This window comes from Talpa europaea, assembly GCF_964194135.1.
Source record: "Talpa europaea genome assembly, chromosome: 5".
In the NCBI taxonomy this organism is placed as follows: Eukaryota; Metazoa; Chordata; class Mammalia; order Eulipotyphla; family Talpidae; genus Talpa; species Talpa europaea.
In genome coordinates, this window is record NC_140071.1 from 8,972,813 (window position 1) to 8,994,582 (window position 21,770).

Sequence of the window (21,770 nt, forward strand, 5' to 3'; positions counted from 1 at the left end):
GGGATTAGTGCCTCTCAGTCGATATTTCATACAAATCTGAAAAAGATTTCAGTACATTAAAAAGCTTTCAAGCTATCTTTTCTACAATAAAACTTAAGTTTTCTTTCCTTTGGGGATTGCCCTGAGTCATTCTTTACATTTGGTTTCTTTTTTGCTTTATAAATAGCATGAATTTTGTGAAGTTAAACAGCAATGAGAAGCAGGAGGCGTGGACTTTCTCGAAAGTCTCAAAAGACCAATTTGAAATATTTAATAAGGCAATTTAATACCAAGCAAATATTCTCTGAGATTGCAAATCGTTATGCATGACTTGTCAGGGTTCACAGCTCTTTTAAAATCTCAAGTGAATCAGTGTTGAGCAAGAACTTCGAGTAAAAATAAGCTGAAGATTTACAAAGGTTGAGAGTAACTTTCTGAAGGAATCTCTAGGGCTTATTTCTCAGGAGATTTTCCCAGGGACTGAAAAAGCAAGAGTCGTCAAGTCTCTACAACTTAATTCATACAGGAGGACTGTAACTTCACCAACAGAGCAAAAATTTGGGATCCCAGCCTTTGTATAATTTTATTAATAATTTCATCCTCACCCAAGTCATTGGAATAAAAAAAATACTTCTGCAAGAGTACTCATGGGATATTGGTGATCTAAACAAAAATTGTTAACATCACTCTATACTTTAAATCATGGCTATTGTGAATTCTATGTACTTTCAGTTAGAACTTTTATATAGAACTACCTACTGGTAAATTTCACATTACTCAGATAAATTTCATATTAAATATCTTAAATGGAAAAAGTAATTAAGCTAATAAATATATTTTGTGTCAGTAACGCTAGAAGCCCTCTCCTCTATGTCATTTAATTTCATAATGCAATCTATCTATTGAGAAAATTACATCTAATGTCATTTTACAAATAGGTGGTACTGAAATACAAAAATGTATGTATTTGGCATTTTCCCCATATATTCTATTAGCTTACCTAGTTATGATTGGTTCAATCTCAATTAATATTTAACAATATTTTCTGTCTTTTTATGTGAGTTTCCTTGATGTGATGTACTAATAGACCAGATATATGGACTTGGGAGGGGGGCAGGTGGCATATATTTCACCACCATCACCCCGATATCGAAGGGCTAAGTCAGTCAAGTATGTTGTCAGACACCATCTGCTGTGGAATTTCCATGTCTCTCCTGTCTTATTTTTCCACCTCAGTTCTAATCACCTACCAAAACTCATCTACTTCAGCCGTATAAAAGAATATTCTTTAACATGGAGAAGATGTTCATACATGTCTCAAGATTTCACACACATGTGAAATTACTTTTAATACTATCTTACTAAATATTAATATGAGCATTAACATTAGGGAGATTTATATAAACATACATATAACTGCTCAAAAATTCTGACAGTTATTTCTCTAGTTTACTATATATGCATTAAGTCCACTGCATATATTTCTTATACAAAATTTAGAATATAACACATATATATACATTATAAATATATATATATATATATATGTTTTCACTCTATGGAAAACATTCCACTTTACAAATAACAATTATTGAGGGGATCAGCATTGTTTTGAATAATGTAATATTGTTTCAGCTTAATATTTATTCCACATAATACAGAAGTAGAAACATAACCAAAAATAAACAGCAACTATTGCAAAATAGAATACTAGGGTTAGACACAGTTTTATCTTGTTTGCCCACAAAAGTTGTCAATGATATTTCACAAGTGTTTAATAAAACATTATAATATATATTCATAACACATTATATATTTCATACACATATTTATGTAAATATATGTGCATGTCCACACACAATTGACATTCAGGAATTGAATTCAACTTGAGTAAATAACTCCAATTTATTTATCATTTACCAGTTATCTGGAAGTTTTGACTTCTAAAATATTTTGATAGCAGGTCTTCATATGTAATTTAAAGTAACCAAGCATAAAATAAAATAGAATGAATCCAGAGATACAACATTAAAAATACTTTTAATTCTTAGCTTCCATATCTACACCCACTAGATCACTGCAAGCAACTACTGTAACAATTCTTTCTTTTTCCTACTATTTTACTACTTGTTCTTTCATTATAATTATGAATTTTTCTGATTTTATCATAATTGAAAAATATTGACACATCATAATTAAAGAATGCACTGCAACTACATTACCTCCCAATACCCTCCCCAGCATGCAATTTTAATTACGTTATTAATTTTAGTTGTTCCAGTATTATTTTTATCATTTTAGATAAACCTTACAGCTTGTTTCATTAATTTTAGGCAGCAAATAATGTTTAATGTTTTCTAAAGAAATAGATTTAATTCATCAATTTTTCACCCCTGATATTTGTCAGTTACATATCTGAGGTCATTATCGTAAATGACATTGTATCATGTTATTCCTCTATAAGGAAAAAAAATGACTTTATGCCTTTTTAATGGTTTGATTTAAGAGACTAGGCATACAATGGACTGAACATACAGTGAACATACATATAGAAACTGTAACTCTGACCCATAGCTTATATCAAATAATCCCCCCAACTTGCAAAAAAACAAAAACAATGCACCGTCTTCCATTACCATCCTAGAAATCAGATTATTATCAGGTTAATTTGTAGATAGTAAAATAACTCTCAGTTGCCACGATCCAGGAAGTCACACCATCACAATCAATCCCGTATATCAAGGATTTGATCACTAGTTTACTTGTTCCCTCTCAAACTTAAGACAAATGAGAGAAAGTAAAATATGAATCCTTAACAAATTACCTAGGATGCTCTGTGGCTAGTCAGAGCACCAATAGTTTCCTTATGCCAACAGCCTTTTGTTCTGGATCACTGGAAACCTCCTCTCAGTCTACTTTAAAGCTTTCCTACTCTGCATGACTTTGAATCTCTACAAAATGTGATGGTGGTTAATTTTCACACTATCACAAGTTCTGAATAAACAAACTTTAAAAGCTCTTATTTGGTTGGTCTTTATTTATTTCCATCAACTATAAAAAATCAAGAAGTAATGAACACTATTTTAATTATGCAAATAACCATTTTCTGCAAAACTGATTAATGACTTCATTATTTTGAAAAGATGCAAATGCCTGTATTTCTAAGCTTTTGTCATCAAAGTGAGAACATTTCAAGTGTCAAGATCAAATGAATTTTCAGTATTCTTTAATGTATATGGCATATTTTCTACTCATTAATTTCTATATACAGTAAATTCTTTTTTATCCAATATTTTTTTCTAAAAGTATTGCATTGTTCATAAGTTTTAGGAATTTCATAGTAAATACTTCTAGCATAAATGTATTATGATTTTTTTCACAGTCATTGCATATCTAAAAAATTCTGAGTCCTCCTTTTAAACCTGAAAAATCTTTGTTTTCTCTAACAGTTGATATTGCTTTTGGTTTCAAAGTTTTTTTTTTTTTTAATGTAGTTTTGTATTGTATTTTCTCTTGATCTTTGCTTATGAAAAAGAATAAAATAGAAATATATTTGTTGTTATAAAGTTATCCTTTTTATTCTTATATTTAAGAATTTCTTCATCATCAAGGTAAATTCTAGATGTTGGTTTTCAAATTATTTAGCTAATATTCCTATTAAGAGATTACTTAAGTTTATTCAGGTTAAAACTTAGGTTTCATTTTGTTTTATATATTTTTTTCTTTCAAAATAAAAGTAAGACATTTTTAGGGCCTCCCTGGTGGCGCAAGAGGTTAAGCACCACACTATAAAGCAATCCGCAGCCTCTTCAGCATGAGTTCAATCACGGCCGGCCAGAGAGCAACCCACATGGCGCAGCAGACCTCACCTGTCTCGCCCACTGTTCCCCTCAGCAGTGTATTTCAGTCAGTCTGCCTGTTCTGTTCCCCACTCTGTCTGTCTCTGGTGAATCAATCCTCTCACCCCCCGCATCTCAGGCCTGTACCCCAGTTCTTGTATATATAAATAAATAAATCTTTAAAAAAAAGTAAGACATTTTTAGGGCCTCCCTGGTGACACCGGGGGTAAGTCTCAGCACTATGAAGCTATCTGCAGCCACTGCAGCACGAGTTCCATACCCAGTCAGGAAGGTAACACACATGGCACAGCAGACCTCTCCTGTGTCACCCACTGCTCCCCTCAGCAGTGTATTTCAGTCATTCCACCTGTTCTGCTCCCCGATCTGTCTCCTCTCACTTTCTGCACCTCTGGCCTGTACCCCAGTTCTTGTATGCATAAATAAATAAATCTTTAAAAAAATGGAAGACGTTTTTAGTCTATTGGCCACTTGTATTGCTTGCTGCATATTGCATATATATTGCTTTGTACTATTTTTTTGTTTTTTTTACAAAATGGGAAATTTTCCTAGATTTACTTGCTAGATCACAGACTTAGTTTTCAGTTATGTCCATCATTTTATTCATTCCATTTATTATTCTTTGCTTTAATTTCAACAACTTATCTTTAAGTCTACTTTTCTTACTTGAAAATTGTTTGAAGTTGTCTCACTTGTTTATTTTTGCTTTTGTTGCCTTTGCTTTTAGTGTCAAATAAAATTTAAAAATAAATCATTGCCAATAGTAAAGTCAAGGGACTTACTAACCTGCATGCTTTGTTGTAGGAGTTTTATGGTTTTAGGTCTTATGTTCAAGTCTCCAATCCATTTTGAATTGATTTTTGTGTATGGAGTAAGATAGGATAGAGTTTCACACTTTTCCATGTGGCTGTCTAGTTTTCCCAATGCCTTTTATGAAAAGACTATATTTTTCCTATTATATATTCTTAGCTCTTTTGTCAGTAATTGATTTTATATGCATTTGAGTTTACATCTGGGCTCTCTATTCTATTCCATAGAACTATGCATCTGTATTTATGTCAACACATACTCCTTTGATTACTGTCATTTTAAAATACAGCTTTAAACCAGGAAATGTGACGTTGCCAGCTTTGTTCTTTTTCAAGATTGTGTCAGCTTTCCAGGACTTTTGTTGTTCCATACAAAATTTTATAAGGACTGTATTTAGTTCTATGTACAATGCTATTGGAATGGTAATGGTATCTGTAGATTATTTTAAGTAGTATAAATTATTAACATTAAAAAATATTTATATTTACCAATATTTATTCTTCCAGCCCATAGATAGAAAATCCTTATGCTTTTTCGTGGTCTTTTCAACTTCATCAAAGTCTTACAGTTTTTAGTCTACAGTGGTTTCATATATTTGGTTTAATTGATTCTGAGGTATTTTATTCTTCTTGTTGGTATTAAAATTGTGCTCCTTGATGCTATAAAATGGATTCTTTGAGGCAATAAGTTGTGGGCTGATTTTTTTACAAAACAATAATAGCAAACTCAAACAGGAAAAAAAAAAAAAACAGGAGAGGAAAGAAGAAAAAAGTCATGAAACCTGGAAATTTTGCCCAACTTATGATACTACATTTGTCCTATGCAACACCTCATATGTACTCTAATTCACCATGCAGAATTGTAGTGCTGGCCTCATATTATTGAAATGATCTCATTCTGAAATTATGCCCCAGGGTAATGATTTTACAATTGCTTCTAGAATCTTGGAAGACATCCAGGGTGAAGCTCCCAAGATGTTTGGTCAGAAATAAATCAGTTTCCCAACAAGCAGTGCAATAAAGTAAGCACAGCTGGTGTCTCTTCTTGTTGCTTTGCAACAAAGAACACAGATGTAAATGGAAATAGACCTGGGTTTAGAGATTGGAGGGAAATAAAGAAGACATGAGAAAGGTTAGATATGTTATAATACTAGGAACCATGAAGAACTTAAGGGAGCTATAGTAAAATTTCATATATTTTCTTTATCTGTTAAACTGTTTTAATACTCCATTTAAATTAAAATATATAAATTATATATTCATAAATTTTATAATATGTAATATTTTATTGTCTCTTCAATAAATTAAAATCCTTATTTCTGGAATCTGTTACAGCTATTAAATGTTTTTAAATGATGGTTAATTACATGTATATTTTAATAATATATAAAATAAAATGAAGTTTTATATATTTCTATAAAGGCCTTTTTATTCAATCAATTGATTTCCAGACAAATTTGATTGTGATCTGCTATAATTTTCTTTGAAACAATTTCTAGATATAAAGCAATTTTTTTTGAAAATAAAGTGACTGCAATACAACTAATGTATATCTTCACTAAAAATGCTGATTCCAAGTGAATACAAAACTGTAATTGCTAAAATATGAGTGCAAGTCTACAAAAACAGAAGAGACAAAGTATGTATTATTATTGTTAAATGAAAGCTGTCTCTACAAGTAGGCATAGCTTTATCTCATTGTCATTTTTCTCATTCTACCATGACAGACAATACTATTAACTTTCATTTCATACTCTTAATTCTTGGTTCTGCATAAACTATAAAAAACATATTAAAGAATAATTCTATAGAATGATAGGGAGTAGGTAGTGAACTCAAGACTGGATTGAATGTACTGTATAATCAGAAATAACTTTTTAAAGTTGTTTAATAAATATTGATTAACTTTGTACTGATCACATCTTGGGCAAATCCAGTTTTAATTTGCCTTTCATAGTAACATAATGTCATTCTGCCCACATACATTGATTTTCTTGAACTTGATCATATTTTTAGAAATGTTTAGAAGAAAAGCCCTATGAGAATCCATAGCTTAAAGGGCATCCACCATCAGGCAGATTTACTGAAATACACTGTTAAGGGGAACAGTGGGCAAGACAGGAGAGGTCTGTTAAGCCCTTTATGAACTCTTCTATGCAAACATAAATAAAATCTTTTTTAAAAATTGAATAGTTCTCTCTAAATTAATGTTATAAAACAGACAGAATTTTTAAAACAAAAGCCATATTGACTCTCAAGTAACCACACTGTGAGAACAAATATCCCAGATGTACTTAATTCTTCACTCTTTACGATGTCATGCACTTGAACATGACAACTAGTATTTGAACATGAGAATTGCATACCTAGACAGACAGAATAGTTTTGGTCATAAAATATATTGCATGAGTATTCTAACATGGTGCAATTCTCTTTGAAGTGCCTATACATATAACTAATACCCTTCTGCCATTCAAGTTTATACTTTGAAATGTTGTCATCACTTCATTGTGTATTTTCTCCAGGGCAGTTGTTCTCAACAGAGAATAATTCCCCTCACCCCAATCCCCTGGAGATCACTTGGCAATATCTGAGGACATCACAGTATGAGGGCAGTTGTTGGGATGCTTCTGGCATCTGGTGGGTAGAGACAAGAGAGATGGCTTAACACCCTACACCCCTCTAAAACCCAGAATTATCCTATCCTAAATGTCAGTAACAGCGAGGTTGAAAAATCCTGCAAATGTGGGATATGATTCCCTAGATAATGGCTGAAATTACATATTGTAAATCAAAGAGATAAAAACCTTATTTTAAAACATGAATTGAAACCTACTTCAGTTCATTTTGCGTCTATATCAGACCACCTAGAATGGCACAAGCTTTGCTGATAATTATGCACTGACAAGAAATACACAACCACATGATGCTTTTTTCACTGGCAATCTAGCACACTGCAATTACTTGGAGGGTTCTGTGCCCATTATTTAGCACTGCAGATATACAAGAAACAATGATCTGATAACCGGAGCACACCCAGGAGGTCTCTAGTTTTGTCCCCTCTGGATTCTGTTTAGCATATTTTGCTAAACTATGTAGGCAATTCTTCATTTTCATAAGGGTTCTGTTCATCTACCTTGACACAGAACTATACACAAACTACACCTCTAAGCTAACTATAAACCAGGAATGAAAGAAATATTTTTCATCATTATTTCCTCTATGCAGAAAGCCCCTTTTGCCTGCTTGTCTAACACATAGATTATGTATGTGTATTACATAAGATTCACGTAAGAAACACTCTATTGAAATGTTCTGTTTATATGTCTGCAGTCTATTCAAATTTAGGGGATTTGTCTTATTTACCCTGTTATTTCTAGCCACTACCATGGTTTCAGCACATCAACGCCTACATACTTTCTCCCTTCAAAGTCTTGTAGAAAAATAAGAAGAAAGAATTTTTTGGATGATTCAAGGTTCAATGAATGAGTATACAGAGAAAAAAATCTTATTAGTCACCATATATTAAAAACATCTTTGCCAACTATCTACATTACATTTAATCATCATGAGTATTAGAAACTGGCATGCTTTTAAGTTAAAAATTGTTATCAATTTTTTTTCTTTTTCAATCACATAGCTACATTTTACTTTTATTAATAATTTGTAAGAAGTAGAAAAATGTACTTATCTCTGCAAAGTCACAGCTCATTTTTTAGATGGCATCACCTTCACCTGCCTATGTATGCATGATTTCCCTGTAGATATAGCCTATCTACATATGTGTACCCCAATTCTGCAATAATCTTTATTTTCTTAAATATTTTTCTTAAATAAGCTGGAGATTCCAACATGCATACTGAAAACATCTTACTTAGTCAATATGGATCTATGTATGTCTGCATAAATACATTGGTTTCATTCATTATATGTTTGAAGAGTTTTTATTTGAACATTTCCATAAGAGTGTACTTTAAGGGTGTTCCCAATACTCACTACTGGCAATTTTGCTGTTAGCGGCCTCATACACGTATCATTCCATCTCCATGTAGTATGTTTCTAGGACAGCTTCTTACCATAGAGATTGCTCAATGAAAAAGGTATGTCCTCATAAAATTTTTTGATAGATATTGCCAAGTTTCCTTCCAAAAAACAATTGGAATTTGTTGGTCTGGTACTCTAGTCTGTCACTTGAAAAATCATTTTATGAATTTGTTTCACATAAAATTTTACTCATTTATCTGCCATTTGTGACAACATAGATGGAACTGGAGGGGATTATGCTAAGCAAAATAAGTCAGAAGGAGAAAGATAACTATCAGTAGTTTTACTCATGTATGGAACTAGAGAAACAAACCAAAGACAACAACAAACAAAGCATAAACTCTAGAAATGTGACTGCAAAATTAAGGCTGCCAGAGTTGGAAAGGAAGGTGGATAGGATGGGGTAGGAGGGAATAATGGAGGATGGTGCAGGACTATGGTGACTTTGGTGAGTGTGGATTGGTAACAACATTTGTTACAAAACAAACAGCATTGTAAACCCAATGCTACCTCAACAATGACATCAAAACTTTATGAATTATTAAATTTGCATTTGTGGTATGTAAACTTTGGTATCTCTTCCTTTGTGATTTCCTAAGTACTAGTGTGATTTGAGATTTATTTTGATAACGTGGGTTTATTCTATCTATGAAACTCATGCTAAAGTAAATTCCCCATTGTTATTTGGTTGAAGAATAGAATGTTTTCTTATTATTTAAAAGGAAAGTTCTACTGAATGGTAGGAAATATTTGCACATCATATATATGACATGGAGCTAATATCCAAGATCTATAAAGAACTCAGCCACCCAACAGTTGCAAAAAACAACAAAACAGCAACAAAAATGTCAATAATGGGCAGAAGAACCAAATAAACATTTCTTAAAAGAAGACATACAGATGATCAATAGGCACATAAAAAATGCTCATAATCACTTATCATTAGAGAAATGCAAGCTAAAACTAGAATGAAATACCACTTCACAATAGTGGGTATGACATATGTTAAAAAATCCAGAATCAAGTGTTGGTGAGGGTGTGGAGAAAAAGAAAACTTTGACACTGTTGCTAGAAACATGGACTACTTCATTCCCATGGGGAATGGGGGTGCCTCAAAATATTAAAAATAGATCTATCATACGATGCAGCAATTCCACTCCTACGTGCTACCCAAAGAATGCAAAAACACTAATTTGAAGAAATATATGTTATTCTATGTTCATTGCAGGACTGTTCCAATAGCCAAGTTATAGAAGCCACCTAAGTCCTAAAGGACAGATGAGTGGATTAAGAAGTTGTGATCTACACAGAATGGAATACTACTCATCTATAAAATAAGATGAATTATTGCCAATTTCATGGAAATGATTGGAACTATAGGTAATTATGCTAAGTGATATAAGGCAGAACAAAAATGTCAAATACGAAATGATTACACTTAATGTTCAGTACAGAGAAACAAAGTGCAGGGTCAGAAAAAAACAAACCCTAGTAATCTGACTGCAAATTAAGGTTACTAGAGAGGGAAAGTGGAGAGAAAAGGAGGAGGGGGGCTTTACGTTGAACTCTATTGGAGGGATTCTGGGTGATGTGATTGTGGGTATAGAGTGGTAACATACATCTGAAGGGGTGTGAACCTGTAACTCTGAATCACATACCTTATTGCAAATTTTACCTCAATAAAACATATAACAAATAAAAATAAAGTTCCTTATGGAATTAAAATTAGTTCATTATTTGCCATGAGTGTTTACAGGTATTTCAACTTACCTTTTATCTTATAGGTTTAGCATGATTAGTTGACATCTATATTTTCAACTACCTATACATTTAAATTCATGTTATTTCTTATTAGGTATTGGATTCCTGTCTTATATTTTTGTTGTCATTCTTCATGATACCTTAGATCAAGATTTAAAAATTTAACCAGTTTAGAAATCTTTTTGCAGTTGGACTTCTTACTAAGCATGTAATCATGGATCAATTACTCAGTTCTATATATCATTTCATCTTCTATAAAGTGAGAATAACCATAACACTAACTTCATAATGACAAAACATTGATTTATTGCAAAGATCATGCAACAGCTGACTCATAGCAAGTGATCATTAAATGTTCCTTGTAGGTATTTCTGTCATCATTACCACAGCTTCCTTGGTGACCTATTGTCTCAGACCCTGCCAAAATTAATTGGTTGTTTTGTGGCCATCAATTTTAGATTTTCTGCAGAAGTCAAAGTAAACAGTCAAAATGTCCAATCTCCTTTTATAAACTGATCAGAAATTACTTAGATCCAATTGATTCTACAGTTGATGGCAAGCAAGATACTGATATCTAAAATCAACTGTCAGCTGTTTTGCTGGTATAGCAAAAGCACCTAGCATCATAATTACACACTGGGAAGGGAATACATTGATCATTTCGTGCATCCTTCTTAAATCAAATACAGAATAGAAAATTACATCTGTTTCTTATCTGATGCTGAAAACTTTGTAACTATTATTTTGACTCAGTGTCAGTTTTAAATCCTTGGTTTTGAGTCTATGTTAAAAACCTGGAAAATGTCTAAGTACCAAATCAGATTCACTGTAGCTGCATGTATCTAAATACAACTGAAGAACTTAAATATAAAGAAGCTTATTTTCTTATGGTCTTGTTGGTATTACCAGGTCAGAGCTGGAGTATCAGTTCTGTGATGGAATCATTCTTCCTGACCTTTTACCTTCTGCTATATCTCATTTAGCAGATATTTGCATTCTGTTGTTGCAAGTGGGGGCTGCATTTCCTACATCTGCATAGAAGTCAGCGAGAAAGGAAAATGGTAAAGGTGGAATAAGGATGAATCTGTGTCTTGTTAGGAAACCTCTATCTTTCCTTGCAATTCTTGGATGAATGGACATGCTTGAAGGTGAAAAATTAACTCCGAACAAAACTGAGTTCTCTTAGTAACACGGAAGGCAAGTCTGAATATTAGATAACTCACAGTGACTCTCTAAATGAAGAAGCTCAATCCATATATTTGTAACAAATGTCATATTTTTGTGCATATGTATATAGTCAGTGGGCCTGGCAGAACACTGACGGCTAAATCAGCAAACGCTTTGTCTATCAGGATGGTCTATCAGGATGGTATCCAATTGCCCTTCCTGCCTCATTTGCTGAAATCCCTTACAGTGGAGGTTACAAACTTTTTCGGTAAAAGGCAGTGTGATAAATAATTTAGGTTTTGCAGTCCCTATTAAACTCTGTCAGCAGTGCCTTAACTACCATAGGCCTTATTTAAATGAATGAGTTTGGGTCTGTTCAAGCAAGACATTATTTACAAAAACAGACAGAAGCCCAGGTTTTTCTTCCCTACCATTGTTTGCTGCATCCAAATCAGTCTGCATGCATGTAAACACACATATTGCTCATGTGTATATACACATGTATGTACGAATTTTTAAAATTATTGTATGTGTGTGTATATACATGCATACATACATCTGTTTGTGTGAATACATGTATGTATACATATAGTGGCTATGTGTGTTATATTTACATATGCAGCTACTCTGTATGTATATGCAAACATGCACACATAAAATCACTGCATTATATATACACTTACATATGTATATACATATTTTAAATGGTTCTATCTAAATATACTGAGGAATTTGATTGCTGACTACAATAACCTTAAAATAATATATATGTACATGCAGTAAACTTAAAAACATGAACTCTTTACTCAAAAACTGCCTTCTAAATCCAATTTCAGACTCTCACAGAGGTAGTAAAAATTATTATTATAGCTGACTTTGGTTGCATTAAGAAATTAATCTTATGAGATTAAAAAAGAAATAAACCAAACTAGACCACAAATCCCTTGTGAGTGGTGAGCAGCCCAGATTATCGGTTGGATTGAAGAACCAGATGACAATTTATCAACTGTGGTAAGGTCTCACATTCAGGATTACCAGTATTAATCTCTTCTTGATTATTTTCTAGATAAACAAATTTGGGAAAATTACATCAAGGCTGTATTCAATTTGCTCATCTTTAAAGCAGTGTGCAAAACACTTCACAGCTTCGATGTATATTTTAAAGTAGATAATGTAGGTAAAGTTATCTTAGTATCTGAAAAGTTTTATTAATGTAGTTATAAACGTTACTTGTATTATTAACACTATTTTGTCATAAACTGCAAGCTTAATAGACATGTAGCGAAAGATTTCAGACAGTCTATTGTCTTTCTTCATCCTTGCAAACTGCCACTTTGAACGTGTTGGTATCTTTTTAACAATAAGCATGGGTACTTGAGTTGTCAAAGAACTGTGATGATTAAGTAAGAATTGCAGGTGTTTTCCGAGTTATGATTGCTTTTTCTTGAGAGAAAAATGTTACTTAGACAGATATGTTCAGGATTTAATTTTAATAAATATTATAACCCTAGTCCCAGTAATCCCAACACTTTGGACCACAGGCATTAAGTATTAAGATGTTATGAAATGCCTTCATATTTCTCCCCACACACAAAAGTTAAAAGCTGGTCTTCAAAAGATAATCTTTTGGGGCCTCCATGCTGGCGCAAGGGATTAAGCACAACACTATGAAGCTATCCGCAGCCTCTGCTGTGCAAGTTTGATCCTTGGCCAAGGAGTGACCCACATGGCACAGCAGACCTCTCTAGACTCACCCACTGCTCTCCTCAGCAATGTGTTTCAGTAGATGCGCCTGTTCTGCTTCCCATTCTGTCTCTGGTGAATCCTCTCACCCTCTGCACCTCTGGCCTGTACCCCAGTTCTTGTATGCATAAATAAATCTTTGGGGAAAAAAAAAGATGACCTTTTGGATCCTCAAAAAACATATTAACTGGATAAGAGTAACTATGAGTTTCTTACCCATGTCTGACATCTCAGGCACAGTGACTATGTACGGCCCATCCGTGAACTTCGGGGCATTGTCATTGATGTCCTGAACTTTGATGATGAACTCAGATTCAGGCTCCAGAGGCTTGTTTGTCCGTCTGTCGATGGCCTGGGCATGAAGCACATAGTGTGTCTTCTGCTCTCTGTCTAGGCTTTTCGTGGAGTGGATGTCACCCGTGGTGTCATCAATGATAAATATAGTCCCGGCACCTTCTCCAGTAAGGATGTACTTGACAGACCCATCACCTTTGTCAGAATTGGAGTGCAGCTGCAAAATACAAATGGGACATTTACCATGCAATTATGTTCCCACCTCGCACAGTGTCACCAAAAATTGCTTATCTATAATTTAATGTTTAGCTTATGACTTTCTTCCTTCTATAGAGTCCAGTGTGTTACTACCATCATTTATTTTTCTGCAGTTACTCTGCACATTATATTAATGTGGATTATTTTTATCATGACCTGTCTAAATGATCCAATTATGTAATTCAGAGAAATTAATAAACAATACTTATTAAAAGAAAAACAATCATCCCTGTTGCCATTCTATTAGATCTGTAAATTAAAATCATTTCATTAACTACATAGAATAGGATTGAGAAAATGAATCACCAGTAAATCACTATTGCATTCTGTCCTTGTAGGAGTAATGTTTTTAATTGTTTGCTATGCTATTTCAAACTTACAATTAGAAAATGATGACTTAGGATGCACTGAATTTGTGGTTAATCATTAAAACTTTCACAAATAGAGGAAACAAATAATCCAATCAGAAAATGGCTAGAAGATCTAAACAAAAGTTTCTTCAAGGGCCTCCCCTGGTGGCGCAATGGTTGAATGCTGGGTTGAGAGGCTGCCCGCAGCCTCTGCGGCGCCAGTTCGATCCCCGGTCACCGGCGAGAGTCCCACAAAAAAATAAAATAAAATAAAAAGTTTCTCCAAAAAGGACATATGGACAGTTAACAAGCATATGAAAAAAAGGTCATCACCAATTATTATCAAAGAAGGCAAATCAAAACCACAACAGCTATGATCTCACACCTGTGAGAATCGCCCAAGATAAAAAGTTCAGAAACAAGAAGTGTTGGTGAGAATGTGGAGGAAAGGAGCCTTGGCCCACTGTTGGGGTGGGCAAACTGGCTCAGCTCTTAGGGAAAACAGTGTGGATTTTCTCAAAATGTTAGAATTCCATTCATACACATCCACTTGAAGAGGACAAAAATATTAATTTGAAGGGACAGATGCACTCCTCTGCTCATTCTGGCACCATTTACAATAAGCTAGTTATGGGAACAAGCTAATGTTCAAGGATAGCTAACTGGATTAAGAAGGTGTGGTGCAGGGTCTCCCTGGTGGCACAAGGGGTTAAGCCGCAGCACTAAAAAGCTATCTAAAGACACTGCAGCCCGAGTTCAATCCCAGGCCAGGGAGCAGAATAACATAGCACAGCAGACCTCTCCTGTCTCCCTGCTGCTCCCGTCAGGAGAATATTTCAGTAGATCCACCTGTTCTGCTCCCCACTCTGTCTCTGGTGAATCCTCTCACTCCCCGAATCTCTGGCCTGCACCCCTGTTCTTGCATGCATAAATAAATAAATATTTTTTAAGAAAAGGTGTGGCATATATACACAATGACAAATCACTGCGTGTTTAAAAAAAAATAAATGAAAACTTGCCCTTCCCACATTTGCAACTGGAGGGGATAATGCTAAGTGAAATAAGTCAGAAGGAAAAAGATAAATATGGCCTGGTTTCACTGATATATGGAATATAAAGAAAACAAAGTATCCATCAAAACCCATCAATAATAAACATTACAAATATGTCTGCAGAATTAAGGTTACAAGAGAACCGAGGGGGAGTATAGAGAACAAAATGTGGAGGAGGCCCATTGGAGTGCAGGGGGCCGTGGAGGTCTGTGGGTGCCTTGGTGGTGGGGGTGGTGTGGTGACACACATGTGAAGAGGTTAGATCCTATGCATCAGAATCACATACAGTGTTGTAAACCAAAGTTACCTCCATTTAAAAATAAAAGGGGACCTCCATGGGGGCTTAAGGGGTTAAGCACAGCACTATGAAGCTATCTTCAGCCTCTGCAGCACGAGTTTGATCCCCAGACAGCCAGGGAGCTATCCACATGGCGTAGCAGACCTCTCCTGTCTCACACGCTGCTCCCCTCAGCACTGTATTACAGTAGATCTGCCTGTTCTGCTCCCCACTCTGTCTCTGGTGAATCCTCTCACCCCCCATGCCTCTGGCCTGTACCCCAGTCCGTATATGCATAAATAAAACTTAAAAAATAAAATAAAAAATTGAAATAAACAAAGCTATTTGTCTTTCTTAATAAAATGAAATTTTCAGAGACATTTATTTGTCACAGAGGCATTGATTTTATAATTTGAAAAAATAAAATCTCTATTTAATATTCAATTTAACCAATTAATCAAAAACTAGACTCGTGTGGTAGAATCACCTTCCTTCTTTAAAAATGTTGAAACTTTAACTCAACATTAAAATAGTGGTGATAGTAGTGACTCAATCAATAAGCCCAAATTGATTTTGACTTATAAATATTTATAACATCCCACTTATTAAAATTAAAATGATCAAATGTTTGTGAATAAAAAGAAAATAATATCATAGAAGAGAGCTCTTCAATAAGAAAGACAGATTAGATATTAAAAAATTATCAATTACCTTTTGTCATTAAACATCTGCAAATGCTTTTGAACTGTATACATTCATATTTTATTATTAATTAATACATTCATAATTTACAATAACTTATTAAATTAAAATTCAGTTAACTATTCCCAGGAGTGTTGCTGCTATATTTCTAGCTAGAAACAACTGCAGTATTTTCTCAAATCACAAGCATATATTTGAAGAGTTTCTCCCAAGAGATCTGAGCAGTTATCCTTTTTATGAAACCTTTTTGGGCACATAACCTCAACTACTCACCTTTTCCTCATTTCTAACACTTGGAAACATTGAAAAAATATAACCTTGTCACACAGTATTTTAGTTTCTTGCCATAGTAAAGTGAAATTTTCAAGGTTTACTTTAAAGTCTCTGAACTCTTAGAAGACATTTTTTAAAAGACAAAATACAGGAAAAAGATAATAGAACATGGGAAAAAAAGGAATATTTTTATGGGAAAATGAAGGCAACAGCAACAAAAATGAACCTCCATAGTAATTTTACTCTTTTCTTGAAAACACACATGAGCATAAACAAGGGCAGAATTCTGATGGGAAACAGTGATATTCAACAAATTTAAATCACTTTTAAATGCTTTTTTGGACACTTTTATGAAAATAATAAAAAAATAAAACTCAAAGTTTCACTTTTCATTGGTATATTAACTATTAAAATAATACAGAGTGAGTTATGCAGAGGCAATTAGTTATATGTTGATATGAAAATATTTTTTTATTCATGCCATTGCCTCAACAAATTAACTCCTAGAAGAAAAAAATCAATCTCTTATAAAGCATACACCCACAAAATATTGTTAAATCTGTTTCATATTCTGGAAAATTGACCAAACATAGCAAAGCAAAGCTACAAATTCATTGAACAAATATTTTTCAAACATTGTGACAATCATATCAATAAATTAACAAATGGTGAGATCATTCTACTACCTATCACTGTGTTGTATTTATAACTGGTAAGTACTATATATTTCAGTCTAAGAATTGTCTTTGTTGTGATTTGTTAGTTCCTTTACTCTGCTTATTTATGTGCCTCATATGAGAGAAACCAAATGACTTATTTCACTTAGAACATTCACCTCAAGTTCCATCCACGTTGTCATGTCACAAAAGCCAATATTTCATGTCACTTGTATAACTGAGTCATATTCCATTGAATAATCAATATATATGCCACAGCCTATTTATCTTGTCAGTTACTGGTGAGTAATAGGCTGGGCATTTCTGTGTCTTAGCTATTGTGACTAATGCTGCTATGAACATAGGGGTGCCAAAAACTTATCAAATTTGCACTTTTGTATTCTTTGGATAAATACCTAGGATTGGAATTGCTGTATCATATGGTTCTTTCACTTTTAGATTTTTTAGGGCCCTCTACCCCATTTTCTATGTGGGCAGCACCAATTCACAATCCCATCAGTGAACAAGAATTCATCTCCTGGTGTATCTTTGCCAACAAATATTGTTTCCAGATTTTTTGAGAGAGGCCATGCTAACAGGTTTGAAAAGAATAGCTCAGTGTGGTTTTGCTGAATTTCCCTAGCAATAATTGAATTTGAGTGGTTTTCTTTCTTGTTCTTCACAAGTCAGCCTTCTGTATATCGTCTTTGGAGACTTATTTATTCAAATCATCTGCCTATTATTTTTTTAAAGATTTATTTATTTATACAAGCACTGGGGTACAGGCCAGAAGTGCGGGAGGGTGAGAGAATTCACCAGAGACAAAGAAGGGAACAGAACAGAAGGAGCAAAATACACTGCTGAGGGAAGCAGCGGGTGGGCGAGACAGGAGAGGTCTGCCACGCCATGTGGGAATCTCCCTGGCAGGCCGGGAATTGAACAGGCACTGCAGAGGCTGTGGACAGCTTCTCAGCACTGTGCTCAACCCACTGTGCCACTGGGGAGGCCCCTGCCTGGTTTTTTTTTTTTTTTTAAGTTTCATAATTTTTTTGTTGTTATTGAGTAGTATGAGTCCATCCACATTTGGGGGATTATACCTGTGTTGAATGTATATGGTGAAAAATATTCCCTTAATCAGTAGTTTTTCTTTTTGCTTTTGTGGTGGTTTCTCTCACTGTGCAAAAGCTATTTAATTTGATGTGTCCCATTTACTTATGTTGGATGTTGTTTGAGTTGAGTCTCCAAAGATGTCTCTGCAGTCTATGTCAGGAACTCATGTTTTTTTTGCCCTTCTATTTTATCTCTTCAGTTTTTATCCACATCATTAATCCAACATGAGATTATCTTTGTGTATATGACATACATTTTGCAACACAGTCTGCTCCTGCTAGAAACACTGGGTATATTGTCTTGTTGTACTTAATATGTGAGTTTTAAGATCCTGGAAAAAACACATGTTCTGCATTAGGGTTTGTAATACTAGAAATGAGGATTACTTGAAAGAAAGAAGAAATGAAAGCAAGGAGGGAAGGGGGGAGGGAGATAAGGAGGGGTTAGCGGAAATGATAGCAGTGGAAGTAGAAATCTTCAGACGAGAGAGAGCTCTTGGGTCCAGGGTTATATCATACAAATAATCAGGATAGAAATGTGTTATCTTTGAGTGTGAGAAACAAAGAGACTCCAAATGAAACTAATTGCAAATAAGCATATCAAGTATAAACACTCTGAATTTAGATATGGTACTAATTTAATAACCAGTAAAATATTACATTATAAACTTAGCTACTGTATTGTTTGTGATTTTCATAATTTCACATTGAATTATCTAAAAATATTTGGAAGATGAGTTGATTTTACTCATATACAATTAACTCTTCTTAGTAAAAAATACCACAAAGAAATCAGTGACTGGGTTTCCCAACACACAGTGGTAGCTATATTACTTCTAGGGTCATGAAATTCTGCAAAATTGAGTGACATTTTTGTTGAACGGCAGATATTATATTGTCCCAAGGCAAGAAGAAGTGATCCTGATATATCTGATCACACAATAAAGTAGGGTTAATTAACTGCTTTTTAGAGAACCCAAAAGGGGGAGGCGTGTAGAAAGAAAAGAAAATGCAGTCACCCAAACAAAGCAAACTTAACATTTCTCTGACACTACACTTTAATATATTGTCACTTTCTAAGTGTTAAGTGGTAACCTATGACATCTAGAAAGCTAATGTGACTCACATGAGTTCACCCTAGAACTCTGTTCACCCTGGACCACATTAGGATCAGGACCTAAAATTTTATAGCTTTCATTCTAAAACAGAGTTCCTCTATAAGATAATATTCTATCCCTTGGGGAAGAATAACTTTAAAAGGTTAAGAAGATGATGATAGAGCAATTAATTTCAAAAGTCGCTTTTAGTTAGGGCATTAAGCGATGCTGTGAAGATAGGTCACTGACATAAAATCACAATATTTTGCACTACATAATTTATGTACTTTTTATGAGTAGGAAACATATTTATAATACTCCAGTAGAAGTCAGAAGTAAAATCAGAAATATTATACAGCAATTCCACTATTGCTTTTTTTTTAAACCTATAAAAACAAGTGATATAACTGAGAGAAAAGTGAAGATCATAGGAAATATAAGTCATGGAAACATTATGCCTCCTTTATTCCAGAAAGTGTTATGTTTTGATTAAACTATAAAGCAGATGGGACAAAACTCAATTGTACTATAAATAATATATTGACATGAAGAGGAAGACACATCAAGCAATAAGCCTCTTGGTAGCCAGTATAGCAGCCAAAATAAGGGAAATACACAAAATGATCAGTTTTAACTAATTAATATATAAAAATTATATTAAAATAGTTTCAAAAAGGAATTTGTTCAACCACAAAGTTATCATGACTTAATTAGAAAGTTGAGAAATTAGGTGAAGTAAGGAAATAAGAGGGGCTTTTATTTTACTAGAAACGTAAGACATCTTTACAGACATGGACAGTCGCTTGTTGAAGTTTTAGCTTTTAGCTTTCAACTGTTTAGTGTGTGTTCTCAGAGAAGGAAACTAGTGACTGAGGAGGAAGAAAGGAAAGAAATGGGAAGCAACTTGTATTGACCTAAGATTTCCTCTTGAATTCCAAATTAGATTGTTAGCACACAACTTGAAAAGCTGAAAAATGTTTCTAAATCTGAAGTTGTTATAATTCTAGACCCATCAGTTTTGCTTCACAGAGCTGTATCTAGGTGGGCCAAATATTTGGACAATGCAGGAGGCAGCCAGTGGTTGAAATTTTCACTATTTTTAAGTCACAAAAAGCAACCAATCAGTTGGGAGTAAAGTGAGATATGGAAGGTGCATACATAAAGTTAGGCAACTATATATGTACCTTCTATATCTCTATCAGAATTATTCTTTTCTTTTATCCCCCAATCAAGATCTAGTTGAAAAATAGGTGGCTCTGGGTCCTCCCTGGTGGCGCAGGTAGTTGAGTGCTGGACTGTGAAGCCGTCCACAGTCTCTGCAGCACTGGTTTGATCCCTGCCGACCAGGGAGAAACCCACATGGAGCGGCAGACCTCTCCTGTCCCGCCTGCTTCTCTCCTCAGCAGTGTATTTCAGTCAATTCCTCTCACCCTCCCACACATCTGGCCTGTACCCCAATTCTTGTATAAATAAATAAATCTTAAAAAAAAAAAAAGAAGGAAACATAGGTGGCTCTGGAAACTGTAGCAAATATTACTACAATTCCAGAAATATTTCTGGCCTATACCAATGCCCAGATAGTCAATTGTTATGATTTCATTTCCATCAAACCTCTGCCATTAAAATTCATTTTAACCACTTTTGACCAAGTGAGAAAGCACTGACTGTATATAGAAGAGAAAGGAAAGCGGATGACAGTAGTTTCAATGATGCTGATTCCTGGAAGTGGTAAGAAATGGTCCAAACATGAATAAATATATTCTGAAAGTAGAGCAAGAAAGAGTTCCACAGGAGTGGAAATGTGGGGTGAAGAGAAAAGAGAGGTGAAGTACAAACAGTAGGTTGACATAGATACTGCAAGTATAACACAATCAACAGAAATGTGGAAAGATCACTCTATAGGAAGTTAGAAAAGACAGTCCAGGAATTAAATTTTGGACCTCTAAAAGTGGTATTCTTATTGGAAATCTTGGTGGACATGTAGAAAAAGTCATAGGTAGAATCTATCTATCTCTATCCTCTCAATCTCCTGATCTCTCAATTGACCTCTGTCTATCTATCAGTCCATCTATTCAATATAGAATCTATCTCTGCAGTCCAGAGTTCATAACACAAATCGGTCACTTGAGAACCTATCAATGCAAAGGCGGTATTTATAGCAATGAAATGCATGAAGAAGAGATTAAAAAAAAAAACCTGAGTACTGAAACATGAAGTGCTTAAAAATTAAAAGCCATACAGTACAGGGCCTCCCTGGTGGCGCAGCGGTTGAACGCTGGGTTGCGAAGCTGCCTGCAGCCTCTGCAGCACCGGTTCGATTCCCGGCCACCGGGCGAGGGTCC

At 34.4% G+C, this 21,770-nt stretch overlaps 1 protein-coding gene across 3 annotated transcripts in view; it reads right to left on the reverse strand.

Moving 5' to 3' along the window:
* The window catches only part of CDH18 (cadherin 18), a gene marked incomplete at both ends in the record, with an annotated part of 213,640 nt that overhangs the window by 151,607 nt on the left and 40,263 nt on the right, over window positions 1-21,770 (reverse strand). For all 3 annotated transcript variants that reach the window (XM_084234089.1, XM_084234091.1, XM_084234090.1), the window contains one exon: window positions 13,577-13,871. In XM_084234089.1, the coding sequence (XP_084090215.1) occupies window positions 13,577-13,871 (295 nt within the window). The remainder of the gene's footprint in view (window positions 1-13,576; window positions 13,872-21,770) is intronic.